We start from the raw sequence: 15,952 nt of genomic DNA, 5'->3' as shown, positions 1-15,952 counted from the left end.
GCTAATATATACTGCACATACAAAAAAGATATTGCACATATCCCTACTGGCCCATAATAAGCTTTAGCCAATAAAAAACCTAGATCCCATCTGCCTATCTGCGGGGGTTGGCACCCTAAAGTCCTGCGCACATGGCGCCCCCACTCCTGTCGTCTCACCCTAATGCCCCTAAGATATAATAGGGGCTAGACAGGACCCCCAATAGATCCAGGCATGTAAAAACGGTATCCAGAAACAATACATATAAAGGTGCCCTCAGTGGCATTCAATAGAACAACGCCAATACACCAGGTCTGCTTAACGCGTTTCCCCGAGATCGCTTCATCAGGAGACATACTAACATCGTCATGTGCTATAACTTATCTGAACACAAATCGGGGATGATTCACACTGGAGCGGTGCGATGTCCATCCTAGAACTAATTATTATTATTCAAGCTTGTTCTAGATCGGATCTAGGTCTAATCTAGGTTTTTATTGTATTGGCTAAAGCTTATTATGGGCCAGTAGGGATATGTGCAATATATTTTTTGTATGTGCAGTATATATTAGCACATTTCTGCATTTGAAGGTTCCGTTTTGGTGACATTATTTCTTGTCTCTTTGTATGGCCTGCTGACTGACTAGATTCATGCACGGTAGGGGCTCACAGGGCCAGTAGGGCGAGCCTATGTTGAGCGGGGGCGCCATTGCGCAGGTTTTTAGGGTGCCAACCTCTGCGGCAAGGTAGGATACAGATAGGTGCCCTTTAGGGATTGTGTGCACCCTGTAACTTTTTTTGCGGTCATACGAGTGTTTTTGGTCATGTATGTGGTATTGTTCTTTGTATTGTTAAGTACTAGTGTTAAATAGTGCTATTTGTCGGGGATTTACTTTATTGTAAGGCACTTCTATTTGCTATTCTGTGATTTGTTCATATTATATGAATCCTAGGCTTGGTCTGTACATGTGCACCTACACATTGCACTTCTACCGACAGGAGTCTCAGCCTATGTCTTCAGTTTTGCAATACAGGGCAGTAGTATCACATTTGATAACCTGACAATCTGAGGACCCGGTGCGTTGTTGGATCTGCTGCTCACCTACCATTAATCCAGCAGGGCTCGGGATTGTGGGTTGTAAAGTCTCGCCTGAAGAGGTCATCCAGGGTCAGAATCTTCTCTGGAGAATTCGTAATTTCATCTAGAAAAGAACAAAAAAGTATCTGGATTTAAAATCAACCTTGTAAAGAAGAAACCAGATCCAGAAAAATTACTAATACGCAAAACCTGACAGGACCGAACCCACCTGGACTGAGCACTGTGGTGGAAGAACCTGCTTGGTCAGAACCCTCAAAGTCAGAACCTCCCTGGTCTGAACCCCCTTGGTCAGAACTCCTGAGGGCAGAATCCCTCCAGTCAAAACTACACTGGTCAGAACTTCCCTGGTCAACACTCCACTGGTCAGAGCACCACTAAACACAAAACTGTGGTGGAAGAACCTGCCTAGTCAGAACCTTTATACAACCCCTGTCAAAAATTATGGCATCACCGGCCTTGGAGGATGTTCATTCAGTTGTTTAATTTTGTAGAAATAAAGCAGATCACAGACATGGCACAAAACTAAAGTCATTTCAAATGGCAACTTTCTGGCTTTAAGAAACACTAAAAGAAATCAAGAACAAAAAATGTAGTAGTTAGTAATGGTTACTTTTTTTAACCAAGCATAGGAAAGAAATTATGGAATCACTCAATTCTGAGGAATAAATTATAGAATCATGAAAAACAAACAAACCCTCCAAAACATCCCTAGTATTTTGTTGCGCCACCTCTGGCTTTTCTAACAGCTTGCAGTCTCTGAGGCCTGGACTTATTGAGGGTCACACAGGACTCTTCATCAATCTGGCTCCAACTTTCTCTGATTGCTGTGGCCAGATCAGCTTTGCAGGTCGGAGCCTTGTCATGGACCATTTTCTTCAACTTCCACCGAAGATTTTCAATTGGATTGAGATCCAGACTATTTGCAGGTCATGACATTGGCCTTATGTGTCTTTTTTCAAGGAATGTTTGCACAGTTTTTGCTCTATGGCAGGATGCATTATCATCGTGAAAAATGATTTCATCATCCCCAAACATCCTTTCAATTGATGGGATAAGAAAAGTGTCCAAAATATCAACATAAACTTGTGCATTTATTGAAGATGTAATGGCAGCCGTCTCCCCAGTGCCTTTACCTGACATGCAGCCCCATATCATCAATGACTGTGGAAATTTGCATGTTCTCTTCATGCAGTCATCTTTATAAATCTCATTGGAACGGCACCAAACAAAAGTTCCAGCATCATCACCTTGCCCAATGCAGATTCGCGATTCATCACTGAATATGACTTTCATCCAGTCATCCACAGTCCATGATTGCTTTTCCTTAGCCCATTGTAACCTTGTTTTTTTCTGTTTAGGTGTTAATGATGGCTTTTGTTTAGCTTTTCTGTATGTAAATCCCATTTCCTTCAGGCGGTTTCTTACAGTTCGGTCACAGACATTGACTCCAGTTTCCACTCATTCGTTCCTCATTTGTTTTGTTCTGCATTTCCTGTTTTGGAGACATATTGCTTTTAGTTTCCGGTCTTGACACTTTGATGACATCCTTGGTCTACCAGTATGTTTGCCTTTAACAACCTTCCCATGTTCTTTGTATTTGGTCCAGATTTGAGACACAGCTGACTGTGAACAACCAACATCTTTTACAACATTGCGTGATGATTTACCCTCTTAAGAGTTTGATAATCTTTTGTTTCAATTGACATCTCTCGTGTTGGAGCCATGATTCATGTCAGTCCACTTGGTGCAACAGCTCCCCAAGGTGTGATCACTCCTTTTTAGATGCAGACTAACGAGCAGATCTAATTTGATGCAGGTGTTATTTTTGGGTATGAAAATTTACAGGGTGATTCCATAATTTTTTCCTCAGAATTGAGTGATTCCATAATTTTTCCCCTATTCTTGGTTAAAAAAAAGTAACCATTACTGACTACCACATGTTTTGTTCTTGATTTCTTTTAGTGTTTCTTAAAGCCAGAAAGTTGCCATTTGAAATGACTTTAGTTTTGTGCCATGTCTGTGATCTGCTTTTTTTCTACAAAATTAAACAACTGAATGAACATCCTCCAAGGCCGGTGATTCCATAATTTTTGCCAGGGGTTGTAGATCTGAATCCAAATGGTCAGGACCCCCCCTAGTTAAAACTTTCGGAAGCAGAACCCTCAGGTCAGAGCCTCGCTGGTCACCACCACCGGCTCAGAGCCTCACTGGTCACACCCCCAGGTCAGAGCCTCACTGGTTACAACACCCAGGTCAGAGCCTCACTGGTCACAACACCCAGGTCAGAGCCTCACTGGTCACCACCACCAGGTCAGAGCATCACTGGTCACCACCCCCAGGTCAGAGTCTCACTGGTCACAACCCCCAGGTTAGAGCTTCACTGGTCACCACCCCAGGTGAGATCCTCATTGGTCACCACCCCCAGGTCAGAGCCTCACTGGTCACAACCACCAGGTCAGAGCCTCACTGGTCACCATCACCAGGTCAGAGCCTCACTGGTCACCACCACCAGGTCAGAGCTTCACTGGTCGCAACACCCAGGTCAGAGCCTCACTGGTTACAACACCCAGGTCAGAGCCTCACTGGTCACAACACCCAGATCAGAGTCTCACTGGTCACCACCACCAGGTCAGAGCCTCACTGGTCACCACCCCCAGGTCAGAGTCTCACTGGTCACAACCCCCAGGTCAGAGCTTCACTGGTCACCACCCCAGGTCAGATCCTCATTGGTCACCACCCCCAGGTCAGAGCCTCACTGGTCACAACCACCAGGTCAGAGCCTCACTGGTCACCATCACCAGGTCAGAGCCTCACTGGTCACCACCACCAGGTCAGAGCCTCACTGGTCGCAACACCCAGGTCAGAGCCTCACTGGTCACAACCACCAGGTCAGAGCCTCACTGGTCACCATCACCAGGTCAGAGCCTCACTGGTCACCACCACCAGGTCAGAGCCTCACTGGTCGCAACCCCCAGGTCAGAGCCTCACTGGTCACCACCCCCAGGTCAGAGCCTCACTGGTCACAACACCCAGGTCAGAGCCTCACTGGTCACAACACCCAGGTCAGAGCCTCACTGGTCACAACACCCAGGTCAGAGCCTCACTGGTCACAACACCCAGGTCAGGTCAGAGCATCACTGGTGACCACCCCCAGGTCAGAGCTTCACTGGTCACCACCCCCAGGTCAGAGCCTCACTGGTCACAACACCCAGGTCAGAGCCTTACTGGTCACAACACCCAGGTCAGAGCATCACTGGTCACACCCCCAGGTCAGAGCCTCACTGGTCACAACACCCAGGTCAGAGCCTCACTGGTCACAACACCCAGGTCAGAGCCTCACTGGTTACCACCCCTAGGTCAAAGCATCACTGGTCACCACCAACAGGTCATAGCATCACTGGTCACCACCCCCAGGTCAGAGCTTCACTGGTCACAACCCCAGGTCAGATCCTCATTGGTCACCACCCCCAGGTCAGAGCCTCACTGGTCACAACCCCCAGGTCAGAGCTTCACTGGTCACCACCCCAGGTCAGATCCTCATTGGTCACCACCCCCAGGTCAGAGCCTCACTGGTCACAACCACCAGGTCAGAGCCTCACTGGTCACCACCACCAGGTCAGAGCCTCACTGGTCACCACCCCAAGGTCAGAGTCTCACTGGTCACAACCCCCAGGTCAGAGCTTCACTGGTCACAACCCCAGGTCAGATCTTCATTGGTCACCACCCCCAGGTCAGAGCCTCACTGGTCACAACCCCCAGGTCAGAGCTTCACTGGTCACCACCCCAGGTCAGATCCTCATTGGTCACCACCCCCAAGTCAGAGCCTCACTGGTCACCACCCCCAGGTCAGAGCCTCACTGGTCACAATCACCAGGTCAGAGCCTCACTGGTCACCACCACCAGGTCAGAGCCTCACTGGTCGCAACACCCAGGTCAGAGCCTCACTGGTCACCACCCCAAGGTCAGAGCCTCACTGGTCACAACCCCCAGGTCAGAGCCTCACTGGTCGCAACACCCAGGTCAGAGCCTCACTGGTCACAACACCCAGGTCAGAGCCTCACTGGTCACAACACCCAGGTCAGAGCCTCACTGGTCACCACCCCCAGGTCAGAGCCTCACTGGTCACAACACCCAGGTCAGAGCATTACTGGTCACCACCCCCAGGTCAGAGCATCACTGGTCACCACCCCCAGGTCAGAGCATCACTGGTCACCACCCCCAGGTCAGAACATCACTGGTCACCACCCTCAGGGCAGCACAGGCAGTGCACTTCACACTGCTCTGAAAAGATGCAATCTGTACAATTATTATTATTATTCATTTTTATAGCGCCATTTCTTCCATGTGAAAACAGGGCATACATAGACAGTACAATAACCATGAGCAATACAAAGCACACACAAGTACAGAGGGAGAGAGGACCCTGCCCACGAGGGCTCACAGTCTACAATGACATTAACCATGGCGGATTGTCCCCCACAGCAATATGTTACTTTATGCTCGGCACTGCACATAAGACATAAACACTTCAATATTTAATTTGCAACATCAAACAGCAAAAGATGCATAATGATGGAGATCAAAGACATGACATCCATTTAATGATATGAAAATTCTGAAAGAAAACCAAAATGATCTAAACATCTCAAATTATTCAGTATCAAATACAAGCGCCCGAACTCAAAGCACCTCCAGCCTCAGCTGCTACCACTGAGGATATTAATGGCTGTCTGAGGAAGCGTCTGCTGCTGAATGTAGAAATCATCAGGGTCCACTGATGGAAGCTCCTGTGTGCTCAATGGAGACAAGTCAGGAGACGCTGCCATTAGCTCCTGTGTAATCATCAACCAATGACATCCCCGATGTGCTCGATAGAGACAAGTCAGGAGACGCTGCCAGCAGCTCCTGTGTAATCATCAACCAATGACATCCCCGATGTGCTCGATGGAGACAAGTCAGGAGACGCTGCCATCAGCTCCTGTGTAATCATCAACCAATGACATCCCCGATGTGCTCAATGGAGACAAGTCAGGAGACGCTGCCATCAGCTCCTGTGTAATCACCAACCAATGACATCCCCGATGTGCTCAATGGAGACAAGTCAGGAGACGCTGCCATCAGCTCCTGTGTAATCATCAACCAATGACATCCCCGATGTGCTCAATGGAGACAAGTCAGGAGACGCTGCCATCAGCTCCTTTGTAATCCTCAACCAATGATGTCCTCAATGTGCTCAATAGAGACAAGTCCAGAGACGCTGCCAGCAGCTCCTGTGTAATCATCAACCAATGACATCCTCAATGTGCTCAATGGAGACAAGTCAGGAGACGCTGCCATCAGCTCCTTTGTAATCCTCAACCAATGATGTCCTCAATGTGCTCAATGGAGACAACTCTAGAGATGCTGCCATCAGCTTCTGTGTAATCATCAACCAATGACATCCCCGATGTGCTCGATAGAGACAAGTCAGGAGACGCTGCCAGCAGCTCCTGTGTAATCATCAACCAATGACATCCCCGATGTGCTCGATGGAGACAAGTCAGGAGACGCTGCCATCAGCTCCTGTGTAATCATCAACCAATGACATCCCCGATGTGCTCGATGGAGACAAGTCAGGAGACGCTGCCATCAGCTCCTGTGTAATCATCAACCAATGACGTCCCCGATGTGCTCAATGGAGACAAGTCAGGAGACGCTGCCATCAGCTCCTTTGTAATCCTCAACCAATGATGTCCTCAATGTGCTCAATGGAGACAACTCTAGAGATGCTGCCATCAGCTTCTGTGTAATCATCAACCACTGACGTCCTCAATGTGCTCAATAGAGACAAGTCCAGAGATGCTGCCATCAGCTTCTGTGTAATCACTGACCAATGACGTCCCCGATGTGCTTGATGGAGAAAAGTCAGGAGACGCTGCCATCAGCTCCTGTGTAATCATCAACCAATGACGTCCCCGATGTGCTCGATGGAGAAAAGTCAGGAGACGCTGCCAGCAGCTCCTGTGTAATCATCAACCAATGACATCCCCGATGTGCTCGATGGAGACAAGTCAGGAGACGCTGCCATCAGCTCCTGTGTAATCATCAACCAATGACGTCCCCGATGTGCTCAATGTAGACAAGTCAGGAGACGCTGCCATCAGCTCCTGTGTAATCACCAACCAATGACATCCCCGATGTGCTCAATGGAGACAAGTCAGGAGACGCTGCCATCAGCTCCTTTGTAATCCTCAACCAATGATGTCCTCAATGTGCTCAATGGAGACAACTCTAGAGATGCTGCCATCAGCTCCTGTGTAATCACCAACCAATGACATCCCCGATGTGCTCAATGGAGACAAGTCAGGAGACGCTGCCATCAGCTCCTTTGTAATCCTCAACCAATGATGTCCTCAATGTGCTCAATAGAGACAAGTCCAGAGATGCTGCCATCAGCTCTTGTGTAGTCACTGACCAATGACGTCCCCGATGTGCTTGATGGAGAAAAGTCAGGAGACGCTGCCATCAGCTCCTGTGTAATCATCAACCAATGACGTCCCCGATGTGCTCGATGGAGACAGGTCAGGAGACGCTGCCATCAGCTCCTGTGTAATCATCAACCAATGACGTCCCCGATGTGCTCGATGGGGACAAGTCAGGAGACGCTGCCATCAGCTTCTTTGTAATCATCAACCACTGACGTCCCCGATGTGCTCGATGGAGACAAGTCAGGAGACGCTGCCATCAGCACCTGTGTAATCATCAACCAATGACATCCTCGATGTGCTCGATGGAGACAAGTCAGGAGACGCTGCCATCAGCTCCTGTGTAATCGTAAACCAATGATGTCCTCAATGTGCTCAATGGAGACAACTCTAGAGATGCGCAATCAGCTCCTGTGTAATTATCAACCCATGACATCCCCGATGTGCTCAATGGAGACAACTCTAGAGATGCTGCCATCAGCTCCTGTGTAATCATCAGCCAATGACATCCTCAATGTGCTTGATTGAGACAAGTCAGGAGACGCTGCCATCAGCTTCTGTGTAATCATCAACCAATGATGTCCTCAATGTGCTCAATGGAGACAACTCTATAGATGCTGCCATCAGCTCCTGTGTAATCATCAACCAATGACGTCCTCAATGCGCTCAATGGAGACAACTCTAGAGATGCTGCCATCAGCTTCTGTGTAATCACCGACCAATGACGTCCCCGATGTGCTCAATGGAGACAAGTCAGGAGACGCTGCCATCAGCTCCTTTGTAATCCTCAACCAATGATGTCCTCAATGTGCTCAATGGAGACAACTCTAGAGATGCTGCCATCAGCTCCTGTGTAATCACCAACCAATGACATCCCCGATGTGCTCAATGGAGACAAGTCAGGAGACGCTGCCATCAGCTCCTTTGTAATCCTCAACCAATGATGTCCTCAATGTGCTCAATAGAGACAAGTCCAGAGATGCTGCCATCAGCTCTTGTGTAGTCACTGACCAATGACGTCCCCGATGTGCTTGATGGAGAAAAGTCAGGAGACGCTGCCATCAGCTCCTGTGTAATCATCAACCAATGACGTCCCCGATGTGCTCGATGGAGACAGGTCAGGAGACGCTGCCATCAGCTCCTGTGTAATCATCAACCAATGACGTCCCCGATGTGCTCGATGGGGACAAGTCAGGAGACGCTGCCATCAGCTTCTTTGTAATCATCAACCACTGACGTCCCCGATGTGCTCGATGGAGACAAGTCAGGAGACGCTGCCATCAGCACCTGTGTAATCATCAACCAATGACATCCTCGATGTGCTCGATGGAGACAAGTCAGGAGACGCTGCCATCAGCTCCTGTGTAATCGTAAACCAATGATGTCCTCAATGTGCTCAATGGAGACAACTCTAGAGATGCGCAATCAGCTCCTGTGTAATTATCAACCCATGACATCCCCGATGTGCTCAATGGAGACAAGTCAGGAGACGCTGCCATCAGCTTCTGTGTAATCATCAACCAATGACGTACTCGATGTGCTCGATGGAGACAAGTCAGGAGACGCTGCCATCAGCTTCTGTGTAATCACTGACCAATGACGTACCCGATGTGCTCGATGGAGACAAGTCAGGAGACGCTGCCATCAGCTTCTGTGTAATCACTGACCAATGACGTCCCCGATGTGCTCGATGGAGACACGTCAGGAGACGCTGCCATCAGCTTCTGTGTAATCATCAACCAATGATGTCCTGGATGTGCTCAATGGAGACAACTCTAGAGATGCTGCCATCAGCTCCTGTGTAATCATCAGCCAATGACATCCTCAATGTGCTTGATTGAGACAAGTCAGGAGACGCTGCCATCAGCTTCTGTGTAATCATCAACCAATGATGCCCTCAATGTGCTCAATGGAGACAACTCTATAGATGCTGCCATCAGCTCCTGTGTAATCATCAACCAATGACGTCCTCAATGCGCTCAATGGAGACAACTCTAGAGATGCTGCCATCAGCTTCTGTGTAATCACCGACCAATGACGTCCCCGTTGTGATCAATGGAGACAAGTCCAGAGATGCTGCCATCAGCTTCTGTGTAATCCCCGAGCAATGACATCCCCGATGTGCTCAATGGAGACAAGTCCAGAGACGCTGCCATCAGCTTCTATGTAATCACCGACCAATGACGTCCCCGATGTGCTCGATGGAGACAAGTCAGGAAACACTGCCATCAGCTTCTGTGTAATCATTGACCAATGATGTCCCCAATGTGCTCAATGGAGACAAGTCAGGGAACACTGCAATCAGCTTCTGTGTAATCATCAACCAATGACGACCCAGATGTGCTCGATGGAGACAAGTCCAGAGATGCTGCCATCAGCTCCTGTGTAATCACTGACCAATGACGTCCCCGATGTGCTCAATGGAGACAAGGCAGGAGACGCTGCCATCAGCTCCTGTGTAATCATCAACCAATGACGTCCCCGATGTGCTCGATGGAGACAAGTCAGGAGACGCTGCCATCAGCTCCTGTGTAATCATCAACCAATGACGTCCCCGATGTGCTTGATGGAGACAAGTTAGGAGATGCTGCCATCAGCTTCTGTGTAATCATCAACCAATGATGTCCCAGATGTGGTCGATGGAGACAAGTCAGGAGACGCTGCCATCAGCTCCTGTGTAATCATCTGTCACGATAATGTAAAAATGTCATATTGTGAGTTTAGTTTCAGAAAGTTACATGGCTTTCCAGACATGCTGTGGGCCATTCCAACCCCCCCTCTTCTCTCTCTGCCTGCTGCTTGTGTGTGTGAATCCTAAACCCCTCATTTCCCCCTCCCAGAAGAATTTTTATAGGCCGAGTACCTTCGAAACGCGTTGGTTAGTCGCTATCCTTTTTGACTCCAACGCCGCTCCGTACCTTAGTGACGTCACTTCCTAGGCACCAGTGAGCCGGCGCCAGCGGCCATCCTTTTTTTCCTCGCGGTTACCAGGGACGCCTTCGGCCGGGGTTCCCAGGTACCGCGGCAGCTACAGAGTCCTCTCAACAACCCCCCCCCCCGCTCTTTCATTCCCCACGGACGCCGCATCAGATCATACAGCGGACGCCTGTCTGGGGTACACCTAGGACGCTGGAGCGCTACTACATACGCAGCTAGGTAAGCACCTCTGTGTATAGCCGACACAGGCATACACATTTGTTACAATATTATATCATCACTCATAGCAGGTCTGGGGATATAGTGGCAACCCAGGTGGAACCCATCCTAATACCAGCCTCCTGCCACTTATCACTACTCAGCCCGCACCCCTGAGCGCGGTCCACCTTGTCCGGCTTGTGACACTATAGCATACGAATTTTTATATTGCTTTTAGCTGCAGCAGACATCTCCCTAAAACTACTCATTTCCCCCAAACAACCAATACCAGCCCAAACTAGTATAGCCACTTCCAAACTGCAGGCATTTCTTTGTTTTATTAACGTGTTATATATGGGCACCGATCCAGGCTAGAGATATAAGAATTATATATTCCGGATGTCCATCGATAGATCTATCACTCACTGAAAGCGCTAGCAGCTAAACGCAATGAGTTCAAAGCGTGGATTTCTCCTTAGGTGGTTCATGTAAGTACGCCGCACTTACACTTAAAAGAATCGCCCCGACGTGATGCACCTCAGGAACCTGGTGTATTTCGCATATGAGATTCATACCGCGAGATAGGCGTAAAATTTAGTTTTCATATTCTAAAAATAGGGGAGGTGTCAGCCTCAAAGTGATGTCACCACAGGGGAGTGCCTGGGATTTGGGCTAGGAATGACTTAGTGAGACAGCATTCTTGGAGTGTCTTTTGTTCGGGGGCTAGTTGCTATACAGATGTGTGGCATGCATCTAGATGTGGTCCTTCCTCCTCCTCAGCCTACGGCCAGCCATGGTGATATGAAAGGATCTGAACGCTATGTAAGTGTTTTTTTCAATTTTAATCCTTTTTTTATTTGTAATTGTATTGTACACATGATTTGTCTTCTTTATAATATCTTTTTGTACTTTTTAAACACTGCCTACCTTTTTTGGAGTAAAATATAAAATTACTAGCTTGTCTCTCCATGCTTTAAATGAACTGTGGCGTCCTCTGAGGTGAATTACGCTACTGCTTTGGGTTGGCTCCAGACCCGTTAATCATTACGAAATCGGAGCTGTTGGCAGCATACTTTGTTCTGTGCATTTGGGAGGCTTTGTAGAGACGGCGGCTTTGATAATTATTGTTCCCGCCTGAGTGGGAGTAGTTATATCGCCCCCGCTGCAGCGTGCCCAATAGCCAGTACATAGCAGGCAGCCTTTATGGCGACTAATTACCCTAGGTGCAGTACCCTGACTGACCTGAGGGTAAGGGGGGGCGCCAGAGAGTTGCAAGTTCCAAACCGGAACTGGGAAGTTGGATATAGATAAATCCCCTTCAGAAGGAACCAGGGGCAACCAAACAACCTCGGTTCATGACAAATTGGTGTGAGTGGTGGGAATGATAAAGGTATCTTCCCTGTGAAACGTGACATATTGGTGGGATCCTGGTGGGATCCATGACATATTGGTGGCAGGACAGTGGGATCCATGACAATCAACCAATGACGTCCCCGATGTGCTCGATTGAGACAACTCCAGAGATGCTGTCTTCAGCTCCTGTGTAATCACTGACCAATGACATCCCTGATGTGCTCTGTGAGGAGATGGCCACGGATAATACAGAAAATCCTAATTTACATGCGGTTATATTGAAAATAGCTATCATGAAAAAAAAAACAATAAAGACTGATAAAAAGTTATACCTTTATTAATTAATCAAAAAAGGGACAAATAATACAGTGACACACCATACAAAAAGTGCACACTACGTCCTCCCTCGAGATGGCCATGGACTAAAGACTATTGGACCAATGTGGCTCTACGGGATGCAGACTTTTCCAGAACGGAACACCAATTGCATCACTATTGTTGTGATTTGTTAGATACAGTGGGGAAAAAAATATTTAGTCAGCAACCAATTGTAAAAAGCTGAGCAAGGCCTGTAACTGACATCATAGGTCGAGCACAACTGTGAGACCCAAAGTGAGAAAACAAATCCAGAAAATCACCGTGTCTGATTTGGAAGATTTATTTTGCAAATTATGGGGGAAAATAAGTAGTTGGTCATTAACAAAAGTTCATCTCAATATTTTGTTCTATATCCTTGTCACGACTCACACCGTGACTGTCACCAGTTGTCACGATCCGTTAGCCGCTGCCACCAATTGGTCACGAAATCCACAGGGATTCCTGACCACTGTCACCAATATGTCACGGATTGGGGTGACTTTAGACCAACAGACGGCTATCACATGTGCAGGGGGCTTATCTTAGTTATCCCTCCACTGCCACAATGTGATGAAAAACACACACAAGGCTAGGGACCTCTTAGTTTACAGCAGGGGCTTATTTTAGGTATCCCACTGCTCTTCAATATACCACGAACTGCAGGGATTTTTGTGTATCCCGCTTACAGTTCCACTTAAACCTTGCAGCTCTCTGGCGCCCCCCTTTCTATCAGGTCAGGTTAGGTACTGCACCTAGGGTAATTAGTCGCCAGAAAGGCTGCCTGCTATGTACTGGCTATTGGGCACGCTGCAGCGACGCGATAAACTACTCCCGCTCAGGCAGGAACAATAATTATCAAGCCGCAATCGCTACAACACCCAAAGGCCTGCACATGGTAGTGCCGCCACCAGCTTCGATTACACGGGTCCGAAGCTAACTCAAAACAGTAGTGTAATTCCCTTCAGAGACTTAGGGTACGTTTTTAGAGCATGGAGAAAGAACTGGCATGAAATAATATACCCCACAAAATGTAGGCAGTGCTTTATCAAAATATTTTACAAAGATGTTACAAAAGAGACAATTGCAAATATGTACAAGGTAATTATAAAAAAAAACAGGGAATAACATGAGAAATAACACTTACAGTTGTTCAAAGCATTTCAGGCAAAAAGGCTAGGGGAACTTTCCATCTATCCCAGTGCATCAGGGCATGCACTCTGGGCTCTCCAGGTAAAAACTCAAATCTGACCCTCTTGGACGCCGGCCAGCACTTAAAACCTACAGCCTGTGACCTCACAGAAAGGGCTGGCTTTTCCAATCCCTCCTACCTCTTCCCTTTTACTAACAGGGCATGAAATATATCTGATGCCCGTAACTTCGCTCCAGAACATGTCATAGTCATATCAAACCCAGCATTCATCTCGAATTAACGTGAGCATTCTAATGAGATCAAATATGTCCTATCTGGGATACATATTTGCAGAGAAATCCCTACTTCTTTATTAGATGGAGTTAGAAGCCCGTGTTTCGAGGGATGGGTAGATCCTCCGAGTGTGATTATGACAATATATTTTTGAGTTCCTATCTCCCATGGTTGGCCTAATATCTTACAAAAACAGAACAAAAGACTTTCATGATTCTGGAAGTTTCTCATCCAGTTATAGCTGGACAAGAGCTTACACGGCAGGAAATGCCGGTCGTAAATACCTTGGCGGGGCTGAGGCTTGGCAGCTGAAGTCAGGCATTTGCAGCTAGAAGCAATAAAACTTGTACACTCATTGACAAGACAGGCTGAACACAGAGTGAAGGGGGGTCGCTGCCCACCCTATGTGTGCTGGCAGAGAAACTAACTTATATGATATTTCGTACCATATCGTGACAATCCTTTGTTGGCGGGATGGACTTTTTCCAGCCTGCTCTATCACACACCCGTCACACCGTACATCACCGTCCTGCTGTCCCTGCCTGCTCTGTCACGCACCCGTCACATCGTACATCACCGTCCTGCTGTCCCTGCCTGCTCTGCAACACCGTGCATCACCGTCCTGCTGTCCCTGCCTGCTCCGTCACACCGTACATCACCGTCCTGCTGTCCCTGCCTGCTCCGTCACGCCATACATCACCGTCCTGCTGTCTCTGCCTGCTCTGTCCCACCGTACATCACCGTCCTGCTGTCCCTGCCTGCTCCGTCACACCGTACATCACCGTCCTGCTGTCCCTGCCTGCTCCGTCACGCCGTACATCACCGTCCTGCTGTCCCTGCCTGCTCCGTCACGCTGTACATCACCATCCTGCTGTCCCTGCCTGCTCCATCACACCGTACATCACCGTCCTGCTGTCCTTGCCTGCTCCGTCACGCCGTACATCACCGTCCTGCTGTCTCTGCCTGCTCTGTCCCACTGTACATCACCGTCCTGCTGTCCCTGCCTGCTCCGTCACACCGTACATCACAGTCCTGCTGTCCCTGCCTGCTCTGTCCCACCGTACATCACCGTCCTGCTGTCCCAGCCTGCTCCGTCATGCTGTACATCACTGTCCTGCTCTCCTTGCCTACTCCGTCACTCCGTACATCACTATCCTGCTGTCCCTGCCTGCTCCGTCACGCCATACATCACCGTCCTGCTGTCTCTGCCTGCTCTGTCCCACCGTACATCACCGTCCTGCTGTCCCTGCCTGCTCCGTCATACCGTACATCACCGTCCTGCTGTCCCTGCCTGCTCCGTCACGCTGTACATCACCGTCCTGCTGTCCCTGCCTGCTCCGTCACGCTGTACATCACCATCCTGCTGTCCCTGCCTGCTCCGTCACACCGTACATCACCGTCCTGCTGTCCTTGCCTGCTCCGTCACGCCGTACATCACCGTCCTGCTGTCTCTGCCTGCTCTGTCCCACTGTACATCACCGTCCTGCTGTCCCTGCCTGCTCCGTCACACCGTACATCACAGTCCTGCTGTCCCTGCCTGCTCTGTCCCACCGTACATCACCGTCCTGCTGTCCCAGCCTGCTCCATCATGCTGTACATCACCGTCCTGCTCTCCTTGCCTGCTCCGTCACACCGTACATCACTGTCCTGTTGTCCCTGCCTGCTCTGTCCCACCGTACATCACCGTCCTGCTGTCCCTGCCTGCTCCATCACACAGTACATCACCGTCCTGCTGTCCCTGCCTGCTCTGTCACACTGTACATCACCGTCCTGCTGTCCCTGCCTGCTCCGTCACACCGTACATCACTGTCCTGCTGTCCCTGCCTGCTCTGTCCCACCGTACATCACCGTCCTGCTGTCCCTGCCTGCTCCATCACACCGTACATCACCGTCCTGCTGTCCCTGCCTGCTCTGTCCCACCGTACATCACCGTCCTGCTGTCCCTGCCTGCTCCGTCACGCCGCACATCACCGTTCTGCTGTCCCTGCCTGCTCCGTCACGCTGTACATCACCGTCCTGCTGTCCCTGCCTGCTCTGTCCCACCGTACATCACCGTCCTGCTGTCCCTGCCTGCTCCGTCACGCCGCACATCACCGTCCTGCTGTCCCTGCCTGCTCCGTCACACCGTACATCACCATCCTG

The 15,952-nt window shown here is 49.2% G+C and overlaps 1 protein-coding gene across 8 annotated transcripts in view; it reads right to left on the bottom strand.

The window, feature by feature from the left end:
• DPP10 (dipeptidyl peptidase like 10) overlaps positions 1 to 15,952 on the bottom strand; it is a 652,879-nt gene that overhangs the window by 590,223 nt on the left and 46,704 nt on the right. For 6 of the 8 annotated variants that reach the window (XR_013217894.1, XM_077273449.1, XM_077273443.1 and 3 more), the window contains one exon: positions 1,086 to 1,181. Coding sequence is in view for 7 of the 8 variants with exons in the window: in XM_077273443.1 (XP_077129558.1) it covers positions 1,086 to 1,181 (96 nt within the window). In the remaining variant the exon portion in view is untranslated. Of the gene's footprint in view, positions 1 to 1,081; positions 1,182 to 15,952 lie in introns of all 8 variants that reach the window. The other 2 variants (XM_077273445.1, XM_077273446.1) reach the window with 1 other exon arrangement.

Source organism: Ranitomeya variabilis, chromosome 7 (genome assembly GCF_051348905.1).
Source record: "Ranitomeya variabilis isolate aRanVar5 chromosome 7, aRanVar5.hap1, whole genome shotgun sequence".
In the NCBI taxonomy this organism is placed as follows: domain Eukaryota; kingdom Metazoa; phylum Chordata; class Amphibia; order Anura; family Dendrobatidae; genus Ranitomeya; species Ranitomeya variabilis.
This window is presented reverse-complemented; position numbering and strand designations above follow the sequence as displayed.